We start from the raw sequence: 17,923 nt of genomic DNA, 5'->3' as shown, positions 1-17,923 counted from the left end.
TTTAAAAACATAAATATACAGCATCTTGTTTCAAAATCATATAAAACATTAACATTTTCAAACATCACCTACAATTCATTACACTCACACCCCATAACAGCCATAAGAAGCTTTGGCAGCACACTAACAGTAGGCCAAAATCATCCCAGTCCATCAGAAGTCTGTGAAAAAAGCTAAGTATTTATCTGGCACTGAAAATATGTCAACAAAGGCATTAGACCTCACTGGGTAGGACATTCCATAGGTAGGAGACAACAACTGAAAAGGCCCTCTCCTTTATTACCACCCTCCACGTCTCCCTCAGAAGAGGGATCCAGAGAAGGACCTCAGAGTGCCTGGATAAGTTACCCAATAACAAGTTTAGACAGCTCCATGGTTGTCATGGTGACCATGAAGTCCCAAACAGCCCCTCTGTGTGATGGTTGACATAAACAGTCTTGGGACCTCTTAATGCAATGTCAGAGATCATGTGTGTCAGCTCACGTAGGGAGACGGTTGGGCAGTAGAGTGGGCTGTACACCAACAGTATCCCCAATCTGTCTCATTAGCCTAACACAAAGTACAAACACTCCAGAAAAACCAAAATGATGGAAAACTAGCTGAAGCTCAATCCAGATAAAACTGAGGCACTGTTAGAGGGTGGTTCCCTAGCCCGAATGGATGGAAGGCTGCCTACTCTTGATGGGGTTACAATTCCTCTGAAGGTGCGGGTACGTAGCTTGGGAGTACTCTTCACTCATCTGGTGTAGCTTGAGGCGCAGGTGGCCTCAGTGGCATGGAGTGCCTTCCATCAGCTTCGGCTTGTGGCCCAGCTGTGCCCCTATATGGACATGGATAGCCTAACGCTCTAGTGACCTCTAGGTTTGATTACTGCAACACATTATATGTAGGGCTGCCTCTGAAGATGGTTTGGAAGCTTCAGCTGGTGAGGAAATCAGCAGTACTGGGGAAGACGGTTTGAACATATTACACCGAACCTGGCCCAACGGCACTGGCTGCCAATTAATTTCCAGGCCCAATTCAAAGTGCTGGTTTTGACCTAAAAATCCTTAAACGGCTCAGGACCTCAAGGATAGCCTCTGCCCATACAAACAGTCCCAGACTCTGCATTCATCATCTGAGGCCCTTCTTCATGTGCCTCCTCCATGTGAGGTCCAGAGGGTGGCAACGCAAGCATGGGCCTTTTCTGCAGTGGCTCCCCATTTGTGGAATGCTCTTCCCAGGGAGGTTCACCTGGCACCTTCATTTTATATTTGTAGGTGCCAGTCAAAAATGTTACTCTCCAACCAAGCCTTTGGCTGATTAATATTCTACAGCCTTTTAAATGTGTTTCTGGGAAGGGTGGTTATTGGGTTTTTTCTGTTTTAGCTATTTACTTGTGTTTTTACCTTGTTTTTACTCCTCACCTGGAGTACTGTGTCCAGTTCTGGGCACCACAGTTCAAGAAGGACACTGACAAACTGGAACGTGTCCAGAGGAGGGCAACCAAAATGGTCAAAGGCCTGGAAACGATGCCTTATGAGGAACGGCTAAGAGAGTTGGGCATGTTTAGCCTGGAGAAGAGGAGGTTAAGGGGTGATATGATAGCCATGTTCAAATATATAAAAGGATGTCACATAGAGGAGGGAGAAAGGTTGTTTTCTGCTGCTCCAGAGAAGCGGACCCGGAGCAATGGATCCAAACTACAAGAAAGAAGATTCCACCTAAACATTAGGAAGAACTTCCTGACAGTAAGAGTTGTTCGACAGTGGAATTTGCTGCCAAGGAGTGTGGTGGAGTCTCCTTCTTTGGAGGTCTTTAAGCAGAGGCTTGACAACCATATGTCAGGAGTGCTCTGATGGTGTTTCCTGCTTGGCAGGGGGTTGGACTCGATGGCCCTTGTGGTCTCTTCCAACTCTATGATTCTATGATTCTATGATTCTACTCTGTGAACTGCCCTGAGATCTTGTGATGAAGGGCAGTATATAAATTTAATAAAGAATAATAACAGTCACGTCAGCCCAGAAATTTATCTCTCCCACCCCACTTAGAAGTCTTGGCCTCAAGACCAGTGGTTGCAAATCAATTGGGGTTGGTCTTTCAAGGAATATCCTGCAGCTCTCCTCTCCTTGTACAGAGAGCAGCAGTAAATGCAGTCCAGGAGCAGATGAACAAAAACAAAACAAAAACCCTGCTTTGCACATTTCCTGCCAGTGCTGGGGGTCCCAAAAACCATACAGTCAAACAACTTACCAACTTTACCAGTGATGTAGGGCAGAAAACTTTCCAGTGCTTTATTTTTCTGCTAATACCTATTCATTAGCAATTACGAATGGATGCCAACCGCAAATGCCATATTAAGCAAGCTTGGCAGTTTCATTGCTTTTAACTTTTACTAAACACATGTAAAATAAACATGCTAGATTAAATCACCCTCAGAAAAGGTTCCAATGCCAAAGTGAAAATTTTCCCATGCAAATTAACTTATGCAGATTACCCTAATTCAGTTTTTTTCCTGGAAAACCCACATCAATGAGCTTTACTCCAGCAGACATCACCCTATTATCCTACCAGAGTCAAAAAGTGTTATGATATAACTTTATGATTTTGCTATATACAAATTCACATTAAAAGAGCCCCTATTGGTATGCAAGTTTTCTATGTGCATGTATTTTCATTTAATGGAAGTTCATTCAGTCATGTGAGCTTCTTCCAGAAATATGAAGTGGTAGAACTCAAAGGAAACTTTACAATGCAAAGGAAAACCAGCCTAGTCTTTTTTACAAACAACACTTCAGGGACAACATATTAATACATTCCCACACAGTACAACATTAATTTCTAGTTTGGCAGACCCTCTGTGCTAGAAAATCCTTAAAGTGGTTCCAGATATACAAACTTTTGAATCATCCCCAGGTCCTAATGGAAAAATTCCATGGAGTGTGTACACAGCCAGTTTGGAATATAGTCATCCAAATGTAAAATTATGAATTGATTAATTGTTAATTGTTATTGCTGCTTTTGAAAATAATTTACCATTTCGTTGCCTTTATTGTTGTTGGTTTTAATTTAAACCACTTTTCAGCCACAATGCCTCCCAAAACAATAAAAATGCATATGACTGATACTTTAGTGGTACCTAAGTGGGAGCTTTATTGTAAAAACAATAGGTGACATCCAATATCACATAAATGGATTTGTGTGCTTGTGCCACAGGACTTTGGGCCAGATTCAACTAAGCTGCACTAGTCCTAGTAGCATAATGGGACTCCCCCACTTTCTTCCCTGTATGCCCCCCACCATCCCCAAATCTGCTTGGGAAGCTCAGGAAAAACTACAGAGCAGAGTACAGCAGGCAGCAGAAGAGAGGAAATTCTTATATCAGGCAGTCAAAAAATCATTTCGCTGACAGAATGATCTCCTTAGTGTGAAGTTGAATTTCACTCTGTGTCTTCCTCTCCTCCTCACTGCAGCTCTCCATGCACTCCCAAAATCCTCTCTGAAAGATTTGAGGACCCTTTAGAATGGGCTTTGAGGATGCATTGAGAGCTGCAGAGGAGAGAAGAAAAAATCCAATGCATATGCAGGCAACTGGGCAAGAATCATTGGATGTGACTTAAAAACAACATATGTTGAAAGCATTACTGTAAAAAGTTTCACTCTCACTCAACAGCAACTCACCTTAACAGGCAAGGGACTCACATCACTATATACAAAGATTTTCTGAGTTTCTGCCACACACACACACACACAAACACACTTTACTATTAGCTTTAGCAACTCATAATCGGTAAGGGAGGATGTAAAAGTAGTGGGCAGAATATACCATTTCTTACTCCAGCAACAGGAGTATGAGAATGGAACAAAGTAGTGCTTGTCTCCTCCGTACATCCAAGCTTGAGGTGCTTGGCAGTCAGACAGGGACAAAGTGGTTGACCCCCACTGACATGGAAGGAACCAGAAAGAAGGCAATGAAAATATAGTTACAGTGTGCAGATAGGTGATCACAGCCACATGCGTAAGTTGCACTCTGAGCTTTATAGGCAAAATACAGATTTGAGGACGGTTTATTTCACTGTGTACTGTGGCATAATTCAGAGAACTAATACAAGCATAATCTAGGAGAAAAGAAACTTTTCTCTCTTGTTATTGCAGAAACACTACTGACCAATATTAGCATAGGATTTTTTTATAAAAAGCGAGCAAGTCATAACAGAGGTCTGTAACAATCTGTTCCACTTAGAATTCCAGGACAACCTCAGCTTGCCACAAAGTATATGTGGGTAGTACTGAGCACATCTCAGAAGAGATAAGTACTTCCTAGCATAGAACTTATCAGTAAATGAAGTTACCACTATAGTATGCTCATTTACATGTTACAGTGGTACCTCGGGTTAAGAACTTAATTCGTTCTGGAGGTCCATTCTTAACCTGAAACTGTTCTTAACCTGAGGTACCACTTTAGCTAATGGGGCCTCCCGCTGCCGCGGCCACACAATTTCTGTTCTCATCCTGAAGCAAAGTTCTTAACCTGAGGTACTATTTCTGGGTTAACAGAGTCTGTAACCTGAAGTATCTATAACCCGAGGTACTACTGTATAGTCAAACTAGACAGTAGGACTCATGAGTTATCTCTCCATGAGTTTTCAAAATGGCAAGGGCAACCACAGGGAAGCAATTTGGATCACGGCTGAAGAAAGGGGCATTAACTCTTTTTCTTATACAATTTTTCCAAGCTAAATTGCCCCATCCTTTTCTGAAGTTGCTGCTTGTCCATGGGACAAAACATACAGGTGCTTATATGTTTTGTCCCAGGGCAAATAGCAGCTTCAGGAGAATAAGAATTAGGAAAATGGCCCCAGGAGAGGGAGATTAAGCTTGCCCTTCCCCCAGTGCTTATCCTACATGCATGTATCCTTTTAAAAATATGGTCATAGATTTCCCTCGGGCTTGCCCAGTTGCACTCTTAATAAAGGATTTTTTTCTACATAAACAAACATTTATTTAATAGCCCAGGTGTCAAGGGATGAAAAAATACACAAATAAAAGGCTTGTCTCTTGTAATCTACATTAGATTGACAAAACAGCCAAGAGCCCAAAAGCTGTCATTAGATAAGGTGAGCCAAATGACAACAGAGAAGTAGACAAGGTGTGTGGTCCAGGAAAATGATATGCTACATATATTTAAGCTGTTTAAATTCTTAAATATTTCAGATTTTTACAGCTTTAGGCTTTTAGTACTACTAAATAATATATTATATTATTAATGTTAATATTGCATATTGTTTATATATGCATAGAAAGATAAAATTGCTGTTTGGCTTCTGCTAAGCCATGTTCAGATTCAAATTAAAGTAAGTTTTTTTTCCCCCACGTTGAAGAAATTTACAAAGCTACCACATCCAGAACATTTTAACTTACTATTAACAAAACATATTTTGCCTTCACTACAAAAGGAATGAACCCTTAATTCTAGCTAATCAAAAATAAATAAATAGTAAAGTGAAAATGCTTTATAGAATATGTTTCTCTCCTATACCTTTTATCCAAAATGCACCAATCAATTGTTCCCTGATTTAAATATTTAGACTCAAAGAAATGCATTCACTTGTTCCAGACTTAAAGTGATATAATCCTGCTACACTTTCATGAGCACTGAACTCTGCCTGCTTTGTTACCAGTCTGTCTGAATTCAGCCTCAAAATGAGATTGTTATTTATAATTCAACTCTGCCCCATCCGGCACAGAACACAAGTATAGCAGAACACCAAAAACTGTTGCATACCTGTCACATTGGTCTGTAGTCCAGCTCAGTGATTTTCCTTCTGGCTTTGTTTTGTAACATATCCTTATGGCATGAGGGAAGTCTTTTGGCAGCTGGACACCTGCTTTCCTGATCTCCAAGCTCCAAGTGCCAGTAACAAACAGAAGCTCTCCACAAGCAGGTGCCTGGCTGCACAGTCTGTAAAACTGGAGCTGATCCTTCCAATAATCTGCAGGTAATGTCACAAGTTCATGCACAATCTGATTTCTAAGATCCCTTGGATCTTTGGAAGCATCCATTAACTTGACAGAGCTGGTAAATTTCTCAATGCCTGGAACTACAGCAACATCTACCTCTTCGACCTTTAACACAGATAAATCACAGCAGTCCAGGACCAGCAAAAAATCTTCACTCCCATGAATCTCAATGTCACAGCAGTTCTTTGAACTAGAAATCCCAGAAGCCAGTTCCTTGTTGCCATGACTACCGTTTTTATCAGAAGTATCATTTTCACCTTTACCACAGACAGCAAAATCATTACATCCACTTTTAGTTGAGCAAGCACTTGCATTTGGCACAGGAACGTAGCAGGCTTCAGGTGCCTGAATACAGCAGGTTCCATCTGACTGAGAATGACAAGCTTCTTCCACCTGTTCACTGTCTCCTTTTCTGCAACTGCTGTCAGTGTCAAAGAACAGAACTATAGTGCCACCAATTACATGGCTTTTTAAGTCCACATCCAGATCCAACACATAATGCCTTACCAGCATGTGGCTAGTATTTGCCATTAAGGGCAAATCATCTTTGGTAATGTCAAGCTCCATCTTCATATGCCAGACTTCTATACAGCCACAGTCACTTCTCTTTTGTAATCCTTGTTTTTTCTTAAATTATCTTCCCAATCGCCAGTATGCTACGTTTTCCAGTTTTCACAAACAGCTATTACATCAAATAATGTGTCCTTTATATGACGAATGGAACCATAACAACTTGTATTTTACCCTGTGAAGAAGAAAGCAATCAACTGTCAGGTGTCAATTTAAACAAGAGCTATAAAAATGGAACCAGCCCACACTGAAGGTTATTGCTAAATAATAAATATTTAAAGAATAGATATTAAATTTTGCTATTCATGTGATATATACCAACCATGCAATCTGCAGAAGAATGAGTTCAGTGAAGAAAATTAAAAGGAAAAATCATCTGCATAAAAAATGGGGAACAAAAAGTGAAAGAGAGTGCAATCTCACGTCAATTGAATATAAGAAGCCTCAGCAATATAGCAGCACTAACATGATCTTATTGCTACAAACCTACAGAAAAGTTGAAAGTATTATTGCTTTTCCGTTTTCAAGAAGTGAAATGTATCATGTCTAATTTCTCATCTCAGAATGGCATTGCTTATTATTGTGCTATGAATCTAAGTAACAAGCATGACTGAAAGCTAAATGGCCTCACGTGTCTCATACCTCAAGAGAGCAATAATTTAATACATACAATGTAACTCCAGGGATTAATGTACTTTTCACATTAGGGCTGCGCTCATATCAGCACTTCTGGTAAATTACAAGAAAGTCAGTCAATTTACAAGTAGTGTATTATAAATATTCTTTTGAGATTGCTCATGGAGATTTTTCAACTTCATACTTAAATACTCCAGGTATATAATTACATCTTAATAGCTAAAAAATCCATTAACATTCTGAATCAGAGACTTCTCACAGCAAACAAAAGACTACCATTCATATTCAAATACCTTCACACTGAAGAAAACATAAAATAAAATTCACCAACACCAGTTGTGATAGAAAGCAGTTTTTCATGATTGTACAAAACATGTATTTATTACTCTTCACACAGTAAATTAAAAATTGCACACTATTACTGAGCTTGTTGTTTTTTCATTATCTTCTAATCAATACAGTACTGCATTCTTTTTTCTATTTTCTAAGGTAGTATGAAAGAACAATATAGTTGTTTTTAATAAGGCATAAACTAACACACACATCATAAATACTCAAGTTTGAAAGTCTTGGTGACAGTCTTCCAAGGCAAAGACATAGTGCATGAACAGTGTTTCCCATCCACAATTAGATCAGTTTTCTTTGCTATTACCTTCTTCTATGTAAATATGGATGATACAAAACCAGACCCATTTAGAGTTAAAATAACGATACTACTCATTCCATGAAAACAAATCCACTGGCTGTTGATTATCAGACAACATGATTTTGTTAAATGGATCTAAAAACAAAGAAAGGAATTGCTGTCAGTATATCCCCATGCCTTTATTCTTTGATTCACAATATTTTAAAGCAGCTATGGCATCTGTTCATGTTTTGTCATTATACCAGACTCTAATGTAATGATTAGAGGAATTAACCAAATTCAGAAGCACAAGAAAACTGTATTCTCTAGCAAGCTGGCTTTACAAAGCACAGGGCACTTAGTACAGTATACAAATCAATAAGATGGTTTTAGACATTGCTACATGCTGTTTATTACTCTAATTAAGATAATTAGAAATGTTTATACAGTTATGAGCAGCAAAAAGCACGCTCTCATATTACTAGGTACATATTTGTTTTTCTGCCCTGAACATGATATCTACGCATTAGAAATTGTACCTCTCATGACTATAACTATTACATATGTGTACCTATGTGAACAGCAAATAGCTAATCTGAATGTAGAAAAGAAATAAGAGAAGCAGACAGGACAAGGGAAGCAAATTGATAGTTAAAACGGACAATATAGGAGCAGAGTTATAAAAAAGGGAAAAACTGACTTTGGAACTTTTTTAAGCACAGGGAAAGCAAAAATTGAGCTGAAATTCTTGAGAAACGCAAAAGGGTGGCTCTATGTAATTAATTTACAGTTCAGCACTGGAAAATGAGCACCCATGGATTTGTTTTCAATCACTTTTGGCAAGCAGAAATTGAAACCAGCTTACAAATATACAAAATGATAAACAAAATTAAAGTATGTTTAACCCAAACACTACAAATGGGTTAGATATGAAACCATGAATTGAGACCTTGGAAAATGTTCTGTAAGGATGCATGCTACACTTTAGATTTCATAGTCACATAGTAAGGTTGTTTGTTACATTATACTGTTGTTTATTTCCAAGTTATAACAACTATGTCCTAGTTATGCCACAGACAGCCAAGTTACTATGTTGATGTTGTTTGTTGCCCTGTTGATGCTATCTGGCATTAGACAGAATGGAACTGCTTCTCAGGGGACATATGGGATTGTGCATGTATGAATCCCAACCATAGGTCCCAACCATATTTTAGTATTCGTATAATATTCTACGTATCCTTGTCAATAACAATGAATTGTATATTGTCTCCATATCATACCCAGAAGGGATATAACCTTCCTACTGCTGAGCACTCAAATTATTACTGTTGGTAATTTAAAACTCTATTTAAAACACTTTCAAAGCACATGGTCATTGGAACTTTTTATAAAAAACAATGAATCCTTGCTGGTATAAGAGAAAAATAGATAAAGAGATTTGATAGGTAGAGTTTATATTAATAATGCACCAAAATAAAACATCATTTCAAAAAGGACAAAGCCTAAATACTAAAATTTTACAGGAACCCATTCAAAATTATAGGCAATGATGTAGTAAGAAAAGTATTTATTGTGTAAAAAAAACCTTTTGTTTTGAAGCCAGTCCTATGACAAAGTTACCAGTATCCAGTGTGCTAGTCCTGAGAACTATGAGATGGTGACTCGTACACAAGATTCCTACCAGGTTCTGGTGGGTCATAACTGTACCCTTTGAGAATGTGTGAGTTAAGAAATATGAATGTAGTATAGACTGGAATAGTGTTATAAAGTATCACAAGTATAACAAGTTGACAGGTAACAAAGCATAAAGAACAAGAGAAAAGGTGTGGAAAGTGAAGATAGAGAAGGTAGAGACAAAGACACTGTATAAGAAATACACTCTATAGTCAATACCTATACAATCATCTTGAGTACATGTGAGGCTGCTGCTGGTAGCACTATTAATATGCATGGGCCACCTTCAGGTAGATGTGGTATATGCAGCCACCAAATCTCACTCACTGGTAGCATTTCTCAAGTCACTACTTATTAAGAAATCTCACAACACAATTACCAAGATTGTGTGCTGACACAGTTATTTCTGAACCAACTCTAAGATGCATACTCAAGAGCCTGTTTTGCACATCATGCTATACCAACATTTTGTCTGTTCTTGGTTATAGCTTATGGTTAGCCTGAAGGGAACTTAACCATGAGCCCAGGTTAAGATGACATGCTAAGTCAAACCTTGGCTTAGCTCAGTGTGCTCTGGCACCAAAAAGGATCAGAGAGTAGCAAAGCGGCTTTGTGAGAACACTCACATTTGTGCCATGCCATAGTTTGGCTTTGAGTGATGGATAGAAACCAGGCAAGTTCCTTCAGAAGTAAGTCCTACTGAGTTCAATAGGATTTACTCATAGGCAAGAGGTTACAGGTTTGCAGCCTTAAAACTGATTAGATATCAATTATTCATTTCCATATTTTTACCGCACCTTTTCATTCCAATGGAGGGCTTCAAGCTTCTTAGATCATGCAGAAGAAAATCCATAAAATCACAACAAAGCAAAGCACTAAAGCACTTAACATCCCATTAACCACTTCTGTTGAACTCACTGTCATTAAAAGAGAATTTCCCACATGCTCAATGCATTTTTGTGTATACTAATTTAAACAATGCCAGCAATACTATATACACAAGAACACAGATGAATAATCATCCTGATATCTCCACAATCAAAAGACTTGAAACAGTGATAAAATAATTCATAATTTTCCCTCATATTTTCAATGCACACTCATGGGTGAAAAGGTGGGGGTTTTCCCCAACAAGCATTAGAAATTTCATGTATACGGCAGGGGGGATAAAAAGGGACGGGTGCTTTGTACACACTGAAAAGACGTGACATGTTTAACTGTACAACAGGGTGGGGTACTGGCGCAATGCTATGCATGTTTACTCAGAAGGCCCTTCCCTGAACCTTACCCCTAGGTCAGGCATGTCAAACAGGTAGATTGTGAACTACCAGTAGATCACTGGACATCTGCAGTAGATCACTGGTAGATCATTGGCTCCCCCCAAAGAAGCTGAACAACTGGCTCCCCTAAAAAAAAGCTCAACATTTTACCTTCTCCCTGGAAAAACTCAACAACTTTGACCTGAACCCCCAAAAAGGGGGTAGATCACTGCCAGTTTTTAACCCTGTGAGTAGTTCGCAGTCTCTTGGGAGTTGGCCACCCCTGCCCTAGGTCATGCGCCTACACTATGCTTGTATTCTTAAGCCAGGGCCAGATTTAGGTTTGATGAGGCCCTAAGCTACTGAAGATACAGTGGTGCCTCGCTAGACGAAAAGAATCCGTTCCGCGATTCTCTTCGTCTAGCGTTTTTTTCGTCTTGCGAAGCAAGCCCATTGGCAGCTTAGCGGATTAGCGCTACAGCTGTCTAGCGGCTTCTAGCGATCAGCTGTTAACAACCTTACTATGTGACTATGAAATAGCAGCTTAGTAAAAGGGCGGAAAAAGCGGAAAAAACCCGTGGGGGGGACGCAAGATTTTTTCGTCTTGCGAAGCAACCCCATAGGGAAGTTCGTTTTGCGAAGCACCTCCAAAACGGAAAACCCTTTTGTCTAGCGGGTTTTCCGTCTTGCGAGGCGTTCGTCTTGCGGGGCACCACTGTAATGGGGCCCTTTATATGTCCAGCTGTCCTTTGTCAACAACAAATTGTCGCTATTTTTTGTGTTGAATATATGCTATATGGTAATTTATGGACCTAATAAAGCCATTTGCGCCCGCGCACACATACAAATTATATATATAGTAATTTACCATATAGCATATAATAAATTACCATATAGCATATATTCAACACTATATATATATATATATATATATATATTTTCAGAGTAATTGTTGAACTGAAATACAATTAAGAAGAAGTATATGGGGGGTGGGCAAGAGAGTGGGGCCCTAAGCTATAGCTTGTTTAGCTTATACTGTACGTAAATCGAGCACTGTCTTAGGCTGCAGTCCCAAAGCCACTTGGTGCTACAACAAGGCAATTGTGGGACCCTGACTCTCTGGAGCCCAACAACATTTCGGAGAAGCACGTACAGGGGTCGCCCCTCCCCCCCTGTTGATGTCCTGGGCGGTATTAGAACCGTGGGAAGCTGTGCGTGTATTTCCAGATAAGGGAAGAAGCCGTGAGGAAACGGCAGCGTCGCGAAAGCGCCCGAGGAGCCACACGGCAAAAAGGGAGCGAGTCGCCGCCGCCGCCGCCGCCCTCACAAAGGGAGTCGGAAAGTCGCCTCACCCGAGGCCACCCGGCTCGAGCGGCTCCCCTCAGGGCTCTGGAGAGAAGAGGCGGGAACTGGCGGATTCGGAAGGGGGGAAGTCGCGGCTGGAGCGAGGGGGGGGTGGCGGCGGCGGCAGCAGCTACCTCCCCTCCCGACCCCGCTAGTTTCTCCGCCTTTCCTTCCTCACCCCCCCCCACGCTCCCCCGCCGAAAGTGGTACAGGCCATGGCAGCGAAGGCCCCGCGCCCCTCAGAGGGGAGCAACGGACAAGCGCGTGCCTGTTGTTTACCTGACGCACCGCCGAGTTCTGTGTTTGTTTTTCCCACCCCGGCTGCGACGGCGAGAGGCGGCGCCCGGTGACGTCATCGGCGCGGGCCCGGCTCGCTGAGGAGAGGCTCCGGGGCCCGGGCTCACTTCTTACCTGTTTCGCGGGAGTAGGCCCGCCCGCCTGCCCCGGCACCACAAGGCGGCCCTTAATCCGTCCGGGGAGCTTTGCTTACGGTCCAGCCGTGGTGCAGGAGGAGGTTTGGAAGCTCCCCGTGACAGCCACGCCGCGCAGGGGCGTCCAAAAATGTGCTGATCCGTTTATTATGCACACACATGACCTAAAAATGCCCGTTTACTTGGGATCAGCGCGACTGCAATACTATGGAAGTATAGGTCCTGTTTGTATAGGTCCCAGCCGGTGAAAAAGATAGGCAGAACAATATGACACAACACGATGGCCAATAACAATGGCACTAAACACCACAGTGGTACCTCGGGTTACATACACTTCAGGTTACAGACTCCACTAACCCAGAAATAGTGCTTCAGGTTAAGAACTTTGCTTCAGGATGAGAACAGAAATCGTGTGGCAGTGGCGGGAGGCCCCATTAGTGGTACCTCAGGTTAAGAACGGACTTCCTGAACGAATTAAGTTCTTAACCCAAGGTACCACTGTATTTATAAACTAATACAAATGATCAGAAATTACAACCAAAGTCTCTAAATCTTTTTCACCAGTTGCAGTAGAATAATTCAAAAGTTCGATATATACATAATCTGTCACCACCTATCGCCGGTCTTGATCAATTCTTCATCAGCCAGTCTTGTAAGAATTAATATGAGAAGGCTGCAGTTCAATTTCTTAACAAACTACCTAATCTTACATGTAAGCAGATTAAAACGCTGTAGAATATATGGTCTGGATCAGTGCTCATATGATACTGTAGCCACTGATTGTATAGGTCCCAGCTGGTAAAAAAGATAGGGCTTTAGCAAGCTCAGGCTGAAAGTCAGCCTTTAGCTTTTGGTTACACGTACAAACAATCTTTCAGATAAGGGTTACTGTTCAGATTGCCAGTGTCAAATAGAAACCACATGAAAAATTGTCTTCTGTTCCTTGCTTTTCTGACACTGTACGCTTTCTTTCGACATCCGTGCTTCCTCCTCTCAGAATACAAGCCTTTAGTATTAAAAACAACTACTGTTTGCACAATTGCACCTATGCCACTGTAAATCTCAGTAGATTGATACAAAGGAAATTGAGAAGAAAACGAGAATCGGGCTCATGGCGTTTCTTCTCTTGTCTTCCTCCTTGCAGTTGTATGGAAATAATGGACATGCCTGTATACTAATGTTAACAGATCTGAAAAAGAGTATGTTAAAATACAGTTTTCATCATGCAAAGATCAGGGTGGCTAATGCTTTCTGCCTAAGACTGTTTTATATAGTTCTTTTCATCAGTCTCCCTTTTCATTTCACAGTTGGGGCATATACACATAGGGTAAAGCGATTTCAGCACCTAAAAACAGAATATGTCTTTAACCAGCAGGGTGGAACTTCTCAGCAAACATCAAAAACGGATCTGAATTTATACTTTAAATATTCATAGCTTAACAGAAATGCAACAGTGACCCTTAATGCAACAGTGCTTCTGTGTGTCTCTAAGAAGAAAATAACATGTGAGCCTAAAACTGCATTTGCAAAGATCAAAATTAGCATGCTTCAGATATTTCAAATAAACAGAGCATTGCTTTTGTTTCCATTTAAAAAAAGGGGGCACTTGGATTTGAACCAGGGACCTCTTGATCTGCAGTCAAATGCTCTACCACTGAGCTATACCCCCTGCTCCTTCAGTTCTGCTCTCTAAAGCTAACTCATTTTCCCGGCATCAGAACTGCAGTGTTCATACTATTGCCTGACATTTACAGAAAGTACACTATGATTCATTTGCATCACTGTAAAATTAATTGTTTCACTTACATTTCTCTAAATGCTTCAGTGATTTATGGAGTAGGGTAGACGAAAAATACAAACTACTCGATTTTACATCATTGGGAAAGAATGACGGGCTGTCCTGGCATTGAAGTCCCCACCTACTAACCTCCTGATCTTTCATCAGCCAACATACACACAAGTTTGTCTTTGATAATATAGCAGACAGGAACTTCTTTTTTCCTTTTTTTTTTAATGACAGCTGAGATGCTCAGACAGCTGAATTCAGTAACCAATACAACAACAAATAAAAGTGCAAAATGTTGTACAGTAGTGAGGTGGCCTGTTTCTGTTCAGGGTTCTAGCCAGCCATGCCCTCTTCCAGGATTCTCAGCACACAAACAGGAAGAGGGGGATGAAGAAGGCAAGGAGTATATCAGCCTAAGGCTGATATATGTAATATTTATAAAGGTATTTATTTACCGACATCTCATAAAATGTGATGGCAGTGTACAATAATGTGTACACAACGAATCACTGATACAGGGCAGAATAATAATTAAAATGATTAAAACAATACTAACACTTATGAAAACAGCCATATTTAACATTCCTTATTCATAGTTTTACATGATGTCTGAACTGAGCCATAATATACAAAATCTACACATGAATAGGTTTACTTTTCCATATGCGGCTGGCAAGCAAATGGGGACTGGCTTTTCAGTGGTGGCCCCACAATTGTGAAATGCCCAAGCATTATTAGGCAGGACCCATCCCTGGATAAACCTTGGCTTGCAGAAAATAATTGTGGCTGGGTATCTGATTGTGTGGCCAGGTCTTGGTTACTATTTTATGCTCCATTTTTTTATATTGGATTGTTAGTTATAATAATATAGGACTGTATTATGAAATTGTTTTCCTAAAAGTTTTTATTAAAAAATCTATTGTTGTATTTTATGTGAAATGTCAAGAGAGGTATAGGGATTTATTAAATAAATGAACTTGTATAGTCTAGACGATGAATATATTCATACCTACTCTGTGCATATATAAAGTCTCAAACAATTTAGTTTTAGAATACTATATGTTACTGCAGCATAATCTAACACTCAGCCAGAATGAGACACAAGAATATTCAGCCCTCCAGTTAAAATCTGACACTTGCATAACCATTTGTACAGCTGCACTACATCAAAATTTACAACTCCCTCCACATGTGTAGCACAGTCAGCTGTGACAAATTATAATATGACACAATTCCACTCCCCCCCAAAAAAGGGCTGATTCTGATTTGAAATCAGCTAAGTCAAACAGCTTTGAAATTTATGAGACTGGCTTGTTCCAAGATTAGACAGGAGCCGCTAAAAAAGCAAATGTTGGGGTGGGGAAGATGTTTATGCTAGCTAATTAAAATGAGGAATAGCAACAAAAGTGAAGCAGGGTGTATTGTACAGTACTGAATTTGTGACCATTGCAAGGCTAGACAAGGAACCCAATAGCTATACTTGATGAGCAAACATTTTAAAGAGAACAGATGAATAAATAATGAGGAACAGCCCTGAGTGTTGATTTTTAAGGAGTCAACATTATTTTTGTTTGTGATGTGTTCCCTTCAATACTTGACACAATACATAGGTACAGCACCAGATTAACCCCTTGATATCTACATTAGGCTGGGAGGGATGTGGAGAATGGCGATCTCTCTTTCATATGTGGTGGAGTCACAAACGTGGAAAACTCCTGGGTTTTTGCCACACTATCTGACATCAGTGGCCAGCCTCTCCACGCAGATCCAGGCCTTGCTCTACTATCGCTTGGAGGTGATCTAAATCCCTAAATGACTAGTAGCTTTGCTTCTTGCAACAGTATGCTCTGAGATTATGCTGAAAGACTAGGGCAGGCTTTTCAATTATGACAGGATCTGATCAATTGTGCATTCTGAGCATCTTAGCTATCATGCTAGAGTTATCTGAGGCACCTCAAAAAGGGATAATTTTTGAAGTGGTTGGGTTCCCTTTCATAAGTTTTGTGAGAAGGCAGGCATAACTTAATCCTCTGGTCACTCAGTTTTCACTTTCGAGAGCTCTGATTCTTCCAGGAAATAACACCACACAGAATAATGTGTTGTAATCTTTCTTGAATGGGACAACACTTTTTCTTCCTACTTAGTTTCAAGCTTTGGGGTATTCTATTCCGGTTTTGTGGTTGCACGCATCGTTGTTCTAGTCTGTTGTGTGTTTTTACATAGTTTTTATTTCTATAACATATGCTGTCTTTGTAAGATTTATACTTGCAATTGAAAATCCAACAAAAACTATTTGAATGGATGAGTGAATGAATAGGTACACTAGTGCTCATAGTACTGGGATAAAAAGTGCACAAAAGCTTCTTACAATTACCGTATTTTTTGCTCTATAAGACGCACCAGACCATAAGACGCACCTAATTTTTGGAGGCAGAAAACAAGGGGGGGAAATTCTGAATCCCAGAAGCCAGAACAAGAGGGATCGCTGCGCAGCAATCCGTCTCACTATTCTGGCTTCTGGGATAGCTGCACAGCCAGCATTCGCTCCATAAGACGCACACACATTTCCCCTTACTTTTTAGGAGGGAAAAAGTGTGTCTTATAGAGCAAAAAATACGGTATATTGATGACTGAGGTGCCCTACCACGGAATATGGAAAGAAAACATCCTAATACAAAAGTAGGTTATTATTTTTCTAAGTCCCACCTCAAAAAGGTGTGTTTCCCTCTCATCTTGCTAAATAAAAAGTTCCATTTAAAAAAAACCTACTGGCTAATAAAAGGAGTTGCTTCTGATTGTGTAAGTCTAGATTTCGTGCAAGGGAACCTGGCTTTGTGTAGCTACTAAGGCCATTGCTTAAGGAACTTGTTCTTTTGGTACCTGGAGCTTTGAGGCATGTTTGAATGAGAGGCCACATGCTTCTTTAGTTCTAGGAAGTTTTCCTAGTCTGGATTTTTGGTTACCAGTGAGACAGGTTATAAGTGCAACTTATATGGTTTGTTATCCCTCAAGCAGAAAATGAAACAAGCTTCAACATGGTAGTAGTAGATCCTAAGAAATCCATATCAAATTTTGCCATAGCACTAGAGCTTGGGGCTGGGAAATTGCTACGACTCCCATCATCCCTGACCATTGGCCATGCTTGCTGGTGCCAATGGGAGTTGTAGTTCAGCAACATTTGAAGGGTGATGATGCCTCTTACTAGCCAGGATGGAGAAATGAGTATATTTGAGTGTATAGGTGCAGTGGCGTAGCGTGGGGGGTGCAGGGGGGGCCGGCCGCACCGGGCGCAACATCTGGGGGTTAGGGAAATCCACGGGTTAGGGGGCGCAAATCCATGGGTTAGGGGGCGCAAATCCATGGGTTAGGGGGCGCAAATTACTTGCCTTGCCCCGGGTGCTGATAACCCACGCTACGCCACTGTATAGGTGTACAAAGCTCCCACTTCTGTGCAAATGGAATGCAGCCTGATGTACAATGGTAAGAGTCACATATGTTGCATCCCTGACCATTGACCATGTTGGCTGGGGCTAACAAAGGGGAGCCTAGCAGCATTTGTTGGGCCACAGATTCCTGATGCTTTCTGTAGGCGGAAGCA

The 17,923-nt window shown here is 40.7% G+C and overlaps 1 protein-coding gene and 1 long non-coding RNA gene across 18 annotated transcripts in view; one reads left to right on the top strand and one right to left on the bottom strand.

Annotated features, from left to right (window-relative positions):
• The window catches only part of AOPEP (aminopeptidase O (putative)), a 186,998-nt gene extending 174,136 nt beyond the window's left edge, over window positions 1-12,862 (bottom strand). For 3 of the 17 annotated variants that reach the window (XM_083701997.1, XM_083701999.1, XM_083701998.1), the window contains exons 1-3: window positions 10,303-11,122; window positions 7,859-7,987; window positions 5,765-6,745 (exon numbers count right to left, since the gene is read on the bottom strand). In XM_083701997.1, coding sequence (XP_083558123.1) covers window positions 5,765-6,573 — 809 coding nt within the window. In that variant the 5' untranslated portion in view covers window positions 6,574-6,745; window positions 7,859-7,987; window positions 10,303-11,122. Of the gene's footprint in view, window positions 1-5,764; window positions 6,746-6,888; window positions 6,942-7,749; window positions 7,988-10,302; window positions 11,124-12,116; window positions 12,151-12,387 lie in introns of those variants that run through there. The other 14 variants (XM_083702004.1, XM_083702006.1, XM_083701992.1 and 11 more) reach the window with 11 other exon arrangements.
• A 128-nt stretch (window positions 12,863-12,990) lies between these two features.
• LOC310826856 lies at window positions 12,991-14,623 on the top strand. The gene is made up of 2 exons (XR_014556035.1): window positions 12,991-13,776; window positions 13,847-14,623. It is a non-coding gene; the product is annotated as an uncharacterized lncRNA (long non-coding RNA).
• Window positions 14,624-17,923: the final 3,300 nt, after the last annotated feature.

The sequence above is a fragment of the Podarcis gaigeae genome (genome assembly GCF_964106915.1).
Source record: "Podarcis gaigeae genome assembly, chromosome: 11".
Taxonomy (NCBI): domain Eukaryota; kingdom Metazoa; phylum Chordata; class Lepidosauria; order Squamata; family Lacertidae; genus Podarcis; species Podarcis gaigeae.
Note: the sequence above shows the minus strand (reverse complement) of the source record. Positions and strands in the feature narration are given on the sequence as shown.